At 37.4% G+C, this 15,054-nt stretch overlaps 1 protein-coding gene across 3 annotated transcripts in view; it reads left to right on the top strand.

Annotated features, from left to right (window-relative positions):
• nbr1a (NBR1 autophagy cargo receptor a) overlaps positions 1-11,517 on the top strand; it is a 50,743-nt gene extending 39,226 nt beyond the window's left edge. Inside the window, exons 20-23 of one of the 3 annotated variants that reach the window (XR_011883834.1) lie at positions 2,420-2,495; positions 3,813-3,912; positions 7,324-7,549; positions 8,554-8,627. Coding sequence is in view for 2 of the 3 variants with exons in the window: in XM_072249026.1 (XP_072105127.1) it covers positions 2,420-2,495; positions 3,813-3,912; positions 8,554-8,709 (332 nt within the window). In the remaining variant the exon portion in view is untranslated. Of the gene's footprint in view, positions 1-2,419; positions 2,496-3,812; positions 3,913-7,323; positions 7,550-8,553 lie in introns of all 3 variants that reach the window. The other 2 variants (XM_072249026.1, XM_072249027.1) reach the window with 2 other exon arrangements.
• Positions 11,518-15,054: the final 3,537 nt, after the last annotated feature.

Below are 15,054 nucleotides of genomic sequence, written 5' to 3'. Positions count from 1 at the left end.
TTGATGTAGTAAATTTGTTGATGTTATTACAGTAATAAAAAATGAATGATGGAAATTTTAAATACAAGTTAAAATTATTTTGATGGATTTGTAAAAACAAGCACTGAGTTCTGTACTAGTAATGAAGACCTGCTTGAATGTTTCATTTTAACCTGCAGTTTTACTCCTAATTGCAAATGACAATTGTATGAACATGTCTAGAGATGCTAAGACAAGAGACCCCTTATGTTTTGAGGTTTGATTAGATGCAGTAATATACAGTCATCATGCATATCCTTGCACTGTAAATGTGAAGGCAGCTGGCCCATCACATAATATACTTGAGGAGGGATTCATGAAACTAGGTCCTGTTAGAGGAGACACAGGAGGTGTGATACCTTGTACCCACATAGGAAGCGGAGTCCGTAACACGTTTCGTCCTCAGTAATAATGCTGAACAGAGCTATGCCAGCCATTGCAGGAACGTTTTGCCATTCCTTTTGCAGATTGAGATGCTCATGGCCAAGTAGTACTTTTTTAGGAGGCAAGAGAATGATAAATGTGTGTCATCTTTTCAAGGATATTGAAATACAAAAATAAGTAATATTTGCTGAGATTGTACAATTGTGGTAAAATCTGAATGGGTGTGTGTGTGTGTGTGTGTGTGTGAGAGAGAGAGAGAGAGAGAGAGAGAGAGAGAGACTTTAGGTACCCATACCTTAAATTTGCCTTCCAGTCAGTGCACTAAATTGTTTCTTTGGATGAGGAAGTGATAGTGAGTAAGATCCTTCTATGCCTGTGTTTAGAACAGGGGTTCCCTATCTGCAGTCCATGGCCCCTTGCTATGATATTGACCCATGGCATAAAAAAGGTTGGGAACCCCTGGTTTAGAAGAACGAGTAATTATTATATTGTAAGGGATTGACGGTACGTGCTGAGAGGATGCATCCTTGAGCTGGAAAATATAGGACTAAGGGCTATAGTTTCATAATAATGGTCAGGCATTTGGAAATGTAATGAAGGTTGTATGTTGTTTCAGACTGCTTGGTTATTAAGTGCTTTCAAGACTTGGTAGAATTTTTAAGATCTGAGGACTTATGATATATGGCAAATTAGACTAGCCACTAAATGAGTTATGAATTTTTGAATGGTGAAGCAGACTTAAGAGGATTATATGAATTGCTCCTGTTTCTTTTTCTTCTGTTCTTATGACTCTTTTAAAAAAAAAATGTAATCTTCGGTAAAGCAAGTGTTGCTGCCCTTGTTAGTTTTAGGAGAAACTTTCATAAGAGGTGTTACTAGAGTGTTTCTGACAACTTGATGAATGGTTTGAAATGTATTCTAAGCAATTGAAGTAAGTGAAGCAGTAAGGACAATATGTCTTTATTATCTCTTAAAATTTTGGCTTATTCCTGTTTGGAAAAGACCTTGCACTAAATGTTCATCACCAAAATACATTAGATTAGATTATGAGGACACTCAGTCCTCGTTTATTGTCATTTAGAAATGCGTGCATTAAAAAATGATACAATGTTCCTCCGGTATGATATCACAGAAACACAAGACAGACCAAGACTAAAACTGACAAAAACCACATAATTATAACATAGTTACAACAATGCAAAGTAATACTGTAATTTGATAAAGAGCAGACCATGGGCACGGTTAAAAAAAAGTCTCGAAGTCCCTATAGCCCCAACACCTCACGCAGATGGTAGAAGGAAGAAAAACTCCCCCTGCCATGAGCTTCCAGCGCCGCAAACTTGCCGATGCAGCATCCTGGAAGCACCCGACCACAGTCCGACTCTGATCCGGCCGCCAAGCCACAGGCATAGCCGAGGATTCGGGGCCTTCCCCTCCGGAGATTTCGGATCACACAATGGCAGCGAAGCAGGCATTTCAGAAGTTTCACCAGATGTTCCTCCATGCTCTCACATCTGCCTCCACCAAATCAGAATTGTGCACGGCCTCCTACTTGACAGATTACAGATATTCATCACCGGAGAGGCCGCGCGCACTGCATTGCTCTGCCATCTTCTCCTCCTCCCTGGCATCTATCAGGGAATTTAACATCTGTGTATCAACCCTTAAGTGTTACCATCTGGAAGTAAATGCAGGCTTGGTCAGTGTTTCAATTTAACACCCCAATGTCACTTTGTACATAGTTTAATGCCTGAAATACCTGGTAAAATTTTTCCTCTGAAAATGGTGAAAGTACTCTGATTTTAAGAAATCTTTAACTTATCCACTGACCAGTCATTAGTTCCAGATCCAGCACTTGTACATTTCAGATTTAACTTGTGCCTAGCACGTTACGTTGATGAGTCATTCAATTCAGGCACTTTCAATCAAAAAGAAAAATATGCTTAGTTGAAACTGCACCTTTTTCTGGCTTTAAATCATCATATTTTAAGATAACTGTTGTGCTGTTTGTTCTCAGTGTCCACAGCTTTTGAAGTGGAATGTGCAGAAGTACCCAGAACAATGAATAATCAACTTCAGTGCCCACATTTAAGGTGACAACACTATCTGTTTTGTATGTTTTCTGTTAATCATACCGTGGCTTATAAATTGGATTCATTCATTTTGTGGTTATGGAGAAGTATGATTTATACAATTGAATCCAAAATTACTTAATAAGCTTTACTTTTGTTGTGATTTTATGGCTAAAATTTAACCATGTACTTTTAGAACATTGTAAAGAATATTGAATAGTGTTGTTCTGACTGTGCCTATCCACTAATGGTTACTCTACAACAGGGGTTTATGGACCTCTTGGTTAATGGTAGAGGTCCAAGGTGTTTTTTTGGAAAAAAAAAGGTTGGGAACCCCTGCTGGAGTTAAAAATACTCGTATTTTATTAATGCTGCATTGAAGGGACACACATGAAAGTTGTCCATTTACTTTGGTGTCAGTCTGACCTTGTGATTTTCGCAGCCCTTTTGCTGCATATTCAGACCATCAATTCTGACTCACACCCTGCTCTTGATCACCAATGATGAATGCACAATTTGTTCCTCTCTTCCCTCTCCACCTCCACCATTACAAAAACCCTCGAGGCTGTTTTTTCCTCTACTATCCCCTCCACCAATAATCCGTGGCCCCTGAAGACTTAATCAGCCAAATGAACATCTCTCCATCTCCTTCCCTTCAATTGGGCCTAAGAGCATCAACCCCAACCCAATATTTGTTGGCAACACATTTTCAACTCCGTGGATCATGTCCTGTGGTTTGAGCCCTATGAAATGTTAGAACAACGGTCGCAGAAAAATGCAGTGGACCTGCTTTAATGCTGTTGTCCATACTTAAACCAATGTTTGCTTCTGTAATAGAACACTAGGCCCTGCTACCTGATTTTAGTGGAGTTGGGTTGTTCAATGTAGTGCGTATGTATGTTTTTATTGATAACTTTTATGCCAGAGATCCAAATTCCACTATGTGTACCAACAGAAATGTTGCTCGCTGTTATTCTTGCCTCAAATGCTTTCAGACGTAGTCCAGCCAACTTTCAGGTAATATGTCAAACTCGTGTTTCCTCCTACCACATGGGCAACTTGGAGGAAATCAAGTTTGGATTCAGATCTTCCCAGCATTTCCTGACAGGCCTCCCATGTGTAAAAGCTATTTAGTTGGAGGGAAGCCAGATGGTGACTAGAGTCTAGGTATCTGTATGTCTGCAACAAATGAATATTTTCCAGGGAAAGCGTAAAGTTGTGTGGAAAAAGGGAGCCTTTTTAAAAAAATCACCCCATCTTAAATTTTTGTTAGTAATTCAAATTGGAATTTTTTACAAACTCAAGTCTGTTTTCTATAATTTTTGATTTCTGTTATAGACCCCATAGTGGCATTGCTGGTGAGCTAGTGAAGGGAGCCCTGTCTGTGGCGGCTTCTGCCTATAAAGCTCTTTTTGCAGGGGACACCAGTGTGGTACAGGTATATATTTAATATTCTTTAATGAAATCATTTGAGCACTGTTGTGCTTTTGCACAATTCAGAATGTTCACAAGACTTCATTGTCTTAATGACCAATGCAAATATTATGTCATTAATGTGGTTATATTGGTAATTAATAGAAATTGGAGTTCTTAAATAACTTTAGGTCTATGTTGGATGTAGTATTTTCTCTTGCTTTGTATTTGCAAAATATATATAAAAAACGTAGAAGTGAATTGTTTCTGGGTTTTTTCTACACTACCCGAAACCCCTTTTTGTTTCTTTTTTCCACTGTTGAAAAGTTCAATTCTGTTGTGATGATCAACATTTCAATAACTAATATTCAAAGTTGGATTGGAATTTTCCATTGGTTATGAATAGTGTATTAATGCAATGCACTGTGGCTTGATAATTTTATGAGCAAATGCACAATTTATCATCTTATAGATGTTAATTCTAAATGTGCCCTTGAGGAAATAGGCATATTGTGACTAAAGAGTTCCATTTATAGAATTAGTTTAACTTTTGTTGCAGACGATAGTAGTCACCTGCTATTAGCAGAAGCGCAGAAGTCCGTTGCAAGTTTTCTGTTAGTCAGATGATGGTGCTTCTGGGTAAGAGTGGGGGAAAATATTTTGCAGGTGTATGACAGCAACAGGTTTGTGCTTAAGTTGGAGATGTATTCCTAACAACCAAATACGACACAGGATTAACAAAGTCTTTAATGTTTTGTATTATTTTGCCAGAAATAATTCTGAAATTGCTTCCATTCTCTAATGTGGGGTAATGTGGAAGTGTAGTAGTTACCACAATCGCTCTTGAAGCGCCTGTGATCATCAACCGGCCTCAACTCCCACCACTGTCTGTAAGGAGTTTGCATGTTTTCGCCATGACTGTTGGGTTTCCTCCCACATTCCACAGATGTACAATTAGGGGTTAGTAAGTTATGAGGATGCTATGTTGGCATCAGAAGCGCGGTGCACTTACAGGCTGCTCCTGGCGCAATCCTTGCTGATTTGACGCAAATGGCACATTTCAATGTACTTGTGACAAATAAAGCTAATCTTTTAACATACATTTCTAACAGAAGAATATATTCAAAAGAAGATTACAAACGTAGTGACTGGGCATGAACAGGCAGAATGTACTTGCATTTGATATTGTCCTCTCCAAAAATTGCTTAGTTAGAACAGTATCAATTCCACTTGTATGCTGTTTGGTGAATGGCTCTAAAATTTTATTGAGGATTTTTTTTTTTAGATACCTGTGTTCTGTGCTTTGGTGTTTAAAATTGTGTTTTATGAATTTTATCTACAAATTTTGAAGAATGGAATCATATCACCATGACTAAATTTGAACAAGTCTCCAAATGGACATCAGTGTCAAATGGCAGTGAGTCTCTGGAATCCATTGTCACAGATGACTCTGGAGACCAAGTCATTGGGTATATTTTAAGCGGAGGTTGATAGGTTCTTGATTAGTAAGCACATCAAAGTTTACGGGGAGAGTGCAGGAGAATGGGGTTGAGAGAGAAAATAAATCAGCCCTAATGGAGTGCTGAGAAGACTCAATGTACCAAATGGCCTAATTCTACTCCTATGTTAGGTTGGAGGGGAATTTGGAGTTGCTGAATAGATGCATCCCAAGGATGGCGAAGTATTCTTAAGGGAGAATGATGCAACTGTGATTGACAAGGGGAATCAATGAGAGCAGAAAAGCAAACGCGAGTTCATTTAGTTTAGAACTAAGTGAAGATAGATAAGTTGTCTCTACCAGATGGACTACATCCCAGGGTTCTGAAAGAGTTAGCTGAAAAGATTGTGGAGGCATTAGAAGTGATCTTTCAAGAATCACTAGATTCTGGAATGGCTCCAGAAGACTAGAAAATTACATAGGTTACTCCACTATTTAAGAGGGAGGGAGGCAGAAGAAGGGAAATCATAGGCCAGTTATCTGGGCTTCAGTGGTCTAGAAGTCCATTATTAAGCATGAGGTTTCTGAGTACTTGGAGGCACATGCTAAAGTTGGCCAAAGTCAGCATGGTTTCCTTAAAGGGGAAATCTTGCCTGACAAATCTGGAATTCTTTGAGGAAATAACAAGCGGGATAGACAAAGTAGAATCAGAGGGTGCTGTTTCCCTCTAACAGGGTGCCACACATGAGGCTGCTTAACAGGATAAGAGCCTGTGATATTACGTGAAAGACACTAGCATAGGTAGAAAATTGGCTGACTGGCAGGAAGTGAAGAGTGGGAATAAAGGGGGCCTTTTCTGGTTGGCTGCTGGTGACTAGTAGTGTTCTACAGGGATTGGTATTGGGACCGCTTCCTTTCATGTTATATGTCAACAATTGGAAGATGGAATTGATGCCTTTGTGGCCAAGTTTGCAGACGATTTGAAGATAGGTGGAGGGGCGGGATGTGTTGAGAAAGCAGGCAGTCAGCAGAAGGACTTGGACAGATTGGGACAATGGGCAAGGAAATGGCAGATGGAATATGTAGTAGGGAAGTGTATGGGCATGCACTTTGGTAGAACGAATAAAGGTGTAGACTACTTTCTAAATGGGGAGAAAATTTAAAATCAGAGTTGCAAAGGGACTTGAGTCCTTGTGCAGGATTCCCTTGGTTAGCTTGCAGGTTGAGTTGGTGGTGAGGAAGGCAATGGCAATGTTAGCATTCATTTCAGGAGAACTAAAATATAAGAACAAGAATGTCATGCTAAGGCTTTAAATGGCATTGATCAGAATGCTCTTGAAGTATTGTGTGCAGTTTTGGGCCCTTAATCTAAGTAAAGATGTGCTGACATTGAAGAGGGTTCAGAGGAGGTCCACAAGAATGACCCCAGGGATGAAAGGGTTAACATATGAGGAGCGCTTGATGTCTCTGGGCCTGTACTCACTGGAGGTAGAAGAATGGGAGGGAGGGAACTAATTGAAACCTACCAAATATTGAAAGCCTAGATAGAGTGGATATGGATGTTTCCTACAGTGAGTGAGTCTAGGACCAGAGGGCACACTCTCAGAATAGAGGGATGTCCATTTAGAACAGAGTAATTTCTTTAGGCAGAGGGTGGTGAATCTGTGGTATTCTTTGCCATGGACGGCTGTGGAGGTTAAGTCATTTGAGTATATTTAAAGCAGAGGTTGATAGGTTCTTGATTAGCCAGGGTGTCAAAGATTACAGGAAGAAGACAGGAGAATGGGGTTGAGAGGGATAATAAATCAGCCATGATGGAATGGCAGACTAGATTTGATGGGCCGACTGGCCTAATTTACTCCTATGCCTTATAGTCTTATAATGTAATTTGATTCTTGACTGTGTCAGAAGTGTAACATAGTTATTACTGCACTTTGGTAAGTATATTTTCAGTCATGTATCCTTGATATTAACTGTGGTTAATGATCTTATTTCCAGACCATTATTTTCTCTCAACCCAATACCAGCAAGGACTTGAATTCAATCCAGACCTTGGCTTTTGTCCGCTTTGAGGGCCTGTTTACTTTGTGACCCATATAAGTTTCCTCGGGTACTCATCTTTTCTCCCATATCCCAGAGATGTGCTGATAGTCATACTCTTAGTTTAGGTTATAGGCAAAAAATCTGAGGAAAGTTGATGAGCATGGTGGAGCGGCATGGCAAGGTGAGGAAACGAGGAATGGGACTAATGGGATTGCTGACTTGAACCCAATGGGATGAATGGCCTGCTCATTAATTATAAAATGATGGAAAGAATAAAAGCTGGAAGACCAAGTCTCATGATTTTGTTTTTATTGAAAGATATTAGTGTTTTTAAAAATATTTTTGTCAGGAAGATTGAATTACAGATAAATGATAGGTTACAATAGAAAAAGTAAAATTTAATGATTTGTAAATGGGTTAAGTAAGAATATATTTAAAGCCTGGCCAACATTACTTTAAAAAAACATTTAATCAGACTGAAAAGGTACTGCACGCCTCTCTGACGTAGTGGGGAACCGCGTACGAGGCAAGTTACAGCAGTGGTTTGCCATGCCTTCTGCTGGGTGAGATCAGCAGCTTGTAACCCAGCACGGATGGAAAGCGTGCAGGAGAGCCGGCTGGATTCGAACTCACGACCTTCCATCCCGAAGTCCGGCACTGATGCCACTACGCCACCAGCTGGGTCTTAATTAGATGATTGCTTAGAAATTCAACCCCAGTTGGTACCACTAATTACATGATAGTAGCTTCACTTGTGAATTTAATGGAACTGAAGTTTGGAATCAGTGTAAAACATGGTTGCTATTGAGATTACTGCCAGCAGAGAATGAATCAATAGACATAAACAACTTGAATCTAAATAACAATCTATTAATGGCTTTTAGAAAATTGTGCAATTAGTTAATTGCAAGACAAGAAAGTCGACACTCATTGGTTTAGGGAATCTGCACCAAAAACAGACTGTTGGAGGAACCAGAGCTACATTTGCTACTTGACCTGATGAGTTCCTCCAACAGTGAAAATAAGTGTCAACTAGTTTAGAGAGCTTATATTTAAGTTGATTGGAAATGCAGTTAAGGGAAGATCATCTCATGCTGAATGCTCATGATAAAGATTGATCTCAAGGAACTGAATAGGTTGAAAAATTAACTTAACTCGTCATTCAATTTCATTCCCCCTGCATAGGCTGAAGCACACTTGATGGATATTCTTTTTGAAATGGGATTTTGTGACAGACAACTAAATGCAAAACTCCTCAAGAAACATAACAACAATCTCATTGAAGTTGTCAATGAACTTCTCCACATCAATGAAAATGACTGGTTCACTGGACGCCACTAACTAAACATGAGAGACATGGACTGCCATTTAATTAACATGGACCTCTTGTGTGTGCTAAAAGGAAATTGTACACAATAGCTGTAATGGAGAACATCCACAGGACAATATGATATTCTGTGAATTCATTATCAGCAATATGTTGAGCTCGTTTAATATGGGGGGGGATATATTTTTCCACTCCACACTTTAGATGTGGGGTTATATAGTGTAAAAAAAATACTTGTGGATTAACAACAAATCCAAAAGAAAAGGGAATCACAATGTGTCTCAGTCTGATAAATTGTGGAAAAGCCACATTGATGCTGACTTCACCATGAGTTACACTACTCAAAAGGCATTAAGGATCACTATATTTTGAAATGTAATAATCAGAGTTGGACTCTGTTCAATGGAATACTATAGGGAACCTGTAGTTAACATATATCAATGCAATGAGTATACCTAAGAGGGCTCAGTGTCAGGAATATGATTTTATACTTGCAACGTAGCATATTGTACTTGAGAGAGAGAGAGAGAGAGAGAGAAACAATTGAAACTTTATTTTAGATCAGCTTGGAAGCAGCACAAACCTAGTTCATATCAGTGTTTGCTTCTACATTGATACTTCGTACAATGGAAGCCTGCAGCAGCAAATTACCGTTAGAGATATCCATAACAGGTCTTCTTTTGGAAATGTAATGCTGGATCATGAGAAGTAGATTGTAATGTGTAATGTTAGTTTGTGTGCTGAATTGTCTTTCAGCAGCCAAATTGTGCATATCATGAAATTAATTATTGCAATCTAATGCAGTAAGATAAATTTAATTTGATACTTTTCTGCTGGAAGAAAATTTTATGCTTTTCCTAGACATACTACCTTTTTTTTTTCCAAATGCCACCTGTATTGGAAATTGTATGTTTTGAAATGATCATTGCCACAGCATTTGTTGGCAGCTTCTATGTGCTTTAAAGGATTTAGTGTCTGGTAAATTAGTTTCAGCTCTATTGGATAGTTGATATTTTCTTAAGTTCTGACTATGTTTTGATTCTGGTCAAAAGCTGCAGGGAATAACGCTTGTGTTGAAATCCATGCAAATGTCCTCTTGAAGCTACGTAGCACCTTTTTAAAAAAAAAACTATTATTCTTTAAAGGCTGAGATAGATTAACAGCTACATATTAATTCAGCTGAGGTTTCCAAATCTAAAAGAGCTAGAATTTGCAACTGTCGCAGTATACTTAATTCTACTTTCCCTGAGGCAAAGGCCGCTGACAGGAGCTCGCCAAAGTCCTCTGTCCTGGGCTTGGGATTGTCCATGGTGGAGTTGTTTCAACTTACTTGACTATAATTATATTCTTGAACTAAAGCTTTTATTTATCCTGGAAGACATGGTAGATTTTTTAGCAGTGCTTAATTAAATGTTTCTTAAAAAATTTCAGCTAACTTGGAATGATAATATTTTTAATGCATCCAAGTTACGTGCGCATTGTGGCAATGGAGCCGTCATTCAAAAGTTTAACATTTATACTACATTACAGTCCTAAAGCATTAATTATCAAGTCCTACACAAGTGCACAAACACATGATTATTCTTGTTATGTAGACCCACAGAATCAAGAATGACTTGTTTCCGTTCTAGTTCTGAGGAGCAAAAGATGTCTGTACATTTATATAAAATAACTAAATGCATGGTTACATGCCCTCTTCTGTTTCTTCTCTACTTCACCTGACCTGCTTCCCAATCCTACCCCTGTCAGATGCTCACTGTTGCTGGGACGTCTCTGTCCCAATCTCCCTCTTCAGGCTCAACCCCAATACTAGCACCCACACTGTCTGAAGTCTCCAGCCTAGGTGTACACTATTCCAGCTAATTTGGCGTACTGAACACATGTAAATTTGTCTCCCATTATTGTTGTATTACTCTTTTGCCATGCCGAAGAAAATAAAAAATAAATACATATTCTGCCCTCATATTTGCTGTCAACTAATGACTTCTAAAGATTATATAGTATTATTCATTGTACATCACAATACCTACACCCATAATGTGAGAATAGAAAATGAGACTTCCGCAAATTCTTTGAGTGCATCAAAAATGTCTTTTGCATGTGGAATGAACTTTGCTTACTTTCAGTCTAAAGGAATAATTTAACTTCAAAGTGATTGTTCTGTATGAGGAATATTGTTAAAGTTTGGGTTGCGAGTTGTACTGCGCCAAGGGACGCTAATGCAGAACAATTCTTCAGCTGTTTCATGGGTCAATTTCAGTTGCAATGGAGTGAAGGAGATGTTCATATTTATGGTTTTATGCAAGATTCTACAAAAGACTTGAATATTTTTTAAAATTTGGTTATATAAAAACAGATTATAAAAAAAGCTGGAACTACATGGGTAGTAGCACAACCCAGGCTGCTGCTTCATTGAGAAAGTCATGAATAACCATGTAATCTTCACAAATGACTTTTTACTAGTGTATTTTTCCTTGGCACATCTTTCTCTGCTAAAACCTTTGACTCTACATTGACTGAAATTATACCTCAATGGGTGAGTCAGTTTGTCAAGGAATGCTTGGTTCATTCAAAAAGTCAAGATGGTATATGGGATATTGAAGTGTTGTCCTAATTTTGGATTAATGAATACTTTAACCTTTTAACCTCTTAATAAAATTTTAGGGTAAAAATAGCTCAGTATTTCTTCTGCAGTTTTGTCATTAGTAACAACATAAAATGAAATGCTTTAAACTGATTTAAACATGGGAAATAAATGGACAAATAATGCAAAGTTCAAAAGTTACGATTTACAATTAATAAAACATGATTTTGCCATAGAAGCCAGCTGTCACTTGTAGCTTCTTTGTGTTAAGAGGCTTTAACCTGATTTGTAAACCAGATTTTGATTTGCAGATTGCACCAATATTTACATGATGCAATGTTGATATACATCTTTTGTCCTGTTCAAAAATATTTAACACAAGAAACTACTACACCCTTAGCTGCTGGTGGGGTTGAGCATTTAGCAAGTTGCATTGAAGAGATAGTGATATGGCAATGAAGACGTTTTGTGCGTTGGGTTTGATTTGCAATCTACAGTTTTACACTGTACCCCTATGTACCAAAATGTGTGTTGAGAAAATTTTGCGGTTAACTTATTATCTTTGAAATGGGTTACAAGTGTGCTCTGGGATGCAAGGAGAAAATCAGATTTTCTTGAAATTGTATACCCTTTCACTACAAGATGTCTTGGAGATTAACTGTGCTGTAATATTTTTTAAATCCCACCAGAATAACTTTTGCACAACACAAAAGCATTGACATCATTTACTTGGATGGTGTAAAGTTGTTACACTTATAGCATATTATCAGTATATTAGCATGATATAAAGCTCTGATTTATGTTGACCTAGTATTGCACAGGGGTTGTCTTGGCGCAACAGGTATTTTATATTGACAGTAGTTTACAGAGCAAGACTTCAAACCAAACTGGATTCACACTCACATTTAGCTAATTAACAGGTTGCTTTAGTACTATTTCATCATTGGAATAAGAATCCAAAGAGGGGCAGATAATAAACTGGAGTCGAAATTATATAACTATGCTTCAAGTGTCTGATAGATGCACCAAGAAGGGATTGGATCCATTGAACTATTTTGCAGTCTTTATTGCAGAATTTGCAAGATTTAAAGTGAATGCTTTGGTAACTTCTGATAGATTTATTTGCACATTGTCTACATTTGCATGTAACTGTCCTCAAGCCAATTTTAGAGTATTATTGCACACATTACTCCAACATTCTCTATAAGTGTATTTTTCTGTTCTTTTGAAATGTAATGTAAATGAAAGTAGATTCCTTTTTAGATTAATAAAGATATTGATTAAAAAGTTCTCGTCATTCTCTTTCCACCATTTTTATTATTAAGTGTTAATAATTTTGAATTTTGTAGTTGTGTAGGGACATCTGCAAGGGCCTGTCTTTCTCCCATTGCAAAGGTATTCAGTAATGTAGGTCAAACCTGCATTTTCACATTGCACATTGTTAACCTATTTTGCATATTAGGTAAGGGATAGTTTTGTAAACCAGTCAGTTAACATGCTTCCTGAATTGCATTCTGTTGTGGATGTTTGAGCAATTTGTTTAATAACATTAAAATCTGTAGATTATACTCTGAAAATAATTTGAATTTAAAACAATAGAGGATTCATTAGTATGTCAGCAATAAAATAAAAACCCATGGACATTTTCATTTGTCTACTGATTGTGAATTTATACAATCTCGATAATGTTTGTTGATTTTTTTTTAGTTTTATGAATGGAAGAATTCCAATGAATAAGAAACCTCTCTATTTGGCTACAATTTTGAAATTTTAAAAATTCTAGTCACTGAACTGAATTTAACTTAATTTTAATGTTGAGATGTATTCTGGCTTCTAGATTAGAACGGATAGCCATAGTCATTTTAATGGAAATGATTGATAACTAAAAATTCAAGTAAAAGTTTTTAAAGATTTTATAGATGGGTTATTAGTTTTAAAAATAGTTTTTAATCTGTCAAGGGATTTTATTAAATCTCAAAAATTGTTAACTTGGATCATTAATGCATTTTAGTATGTTTTAATTTTAAATATTTGAAAGTATTTCAAACATACAGATATTTGCAAAATAAAGTTTTTAATAGTTGTAAGTTGAGAGGTACAACTTGCTGACTCTGTTCACACTTTGGGGATGGGTATAGTTTTGCCTGTGGCATATGATGCCTCTTTTATACAGTTAGGGCATTGTAATATGAAGGGTCTCTTAACAAAGAATCCTCCCAGCATTTGCTATTAATTCCAACAAGGAGGATCTTATTTCCCAAATCTAGGTCAACATAATGCTGTGTGACTGCACTTCGTTTCGATGTAGTTTGAAGCTCCGGCCACATGGTGATGATGGAGAACATTTATGAAAAAGCATCCATTATTTGCTTTTGGACTATCACAGACTTTGTTAGTAGCATCAGAAAATGTATTGGCTTCTTCTGTGGCAGGCTTGAGTGACTACAATGCTAATCTTTGGGCCTATTGAGGTAATACAATTTTTACAATGTTTCCAACCCCTTCCCTCCACCCCCAAAAAAGAAATTAAAATCAATAACAACAAACATATATAAACCTGGGAATTCTCTTGATTTGGAGCTTCTGGCAATTTATTAAAATTGACTGGTCTATTGGAATTTTGTCACAAATCTAATCAAGGTGTCCATTGTACATTATTCCTTTGCTGCTATGCAAAGTCAAATCTGAGCTTACTGACATATGCACAACTACATGTATGTACAGGTGTAATGGAAAATCAATGCAGGCAGAAGAAACTTCTAACCATGTCAGTGCACCAATGAACATATCTAAGGGGAAGGGATCTCCTGTATTTCTTTGGTAGTTGGAAGAAAGGTTTTTTTTTAAACTGCTCTGTATATCAAATTAACTGTTTTTAGCCAACTTGTGGTATGAATATTTCTCAACTATTCTATAGCTGGATTTTATCCTCCTTCATTTGAGCTCATTCCAGGTATCACCCTTATCAAGAGATAAGTAGCTGCAAGGGTGTTCATTCCATCATCTTACCATTCATTGTCGAATAGAGTTTTGTTGTAATGTTATTGCTCTCAGGGTATAACAGTACCAGAAGCAACAAGCAATCTGCTGGAGGAACTCAGCAGATTGAATGGCATCTGTGAGAGCTATTTGGGGTGGAGTAGGGGGGAGTGCAGGAATTTTCAGTTTTGGGATTGAAACCCTACATCAGGAAACACTAACAATTCCTTTCCTCTCTCGCAGATACTGCTTGACCCACTGAGTTCTTCCAGCTGATTGTTGATGCTCTAGATTTCAGTATCTGCTGTCTCTTGTGTGTCTTGAGCAGGGATATTCAGCCTGTTTACTCTATTCAGGAGGGTTTCTGAACCTAATAAAGATCAGGAGCAGATGGGATGAAATGCCTCAATTTTCCTTTTAACTAAATTAAATATGTGCATTATGTCCACTGTAATTTTAAACAAAGGTGGGTTCCTAAAGTGGAAGAATATACTCTCTATATAGTTTTATTCCACCACCTTCAAGATCACTGCATTAAGCTGTAATTCAGAGGGTAGAACAACCACCTTGTTAAAGTAGGCCTGGTTAAGAAAAAAAAGGTGGATAGCAGGTATAGACAGGTATTCTAAGTTATTGGAAGATATTCTTTCTTTTTAAATCTTTTTATTGAATTAGTATACAAAAGGTAAACCGTATAGGCACTGATACACTGTTGCAATTGGAAGATATTCTGAGGGACTGGAGATATATATAAAATAGTCATGGACTGATTATGGATAGTCAACATGGCTTCACG

The sequence above is a fragment of the Mobula birostris genome, chromosome X, assembly GCF_030028105.1.
Source record: "Mobula birostris isolate sMobBir1 chromosome X, sMobBir1.hap1, whole genome shotgun sequence".
Taxonomy (NCBI): Eukaryota; Metazoa; Chordata; class Chondrichthyes; order Myliobatiformes; family Myliobatidae; genus Mobula; species Mobula birostris.
This window is presented reverse-complemented; position numbering and strand designations above follow the sequence as displayed.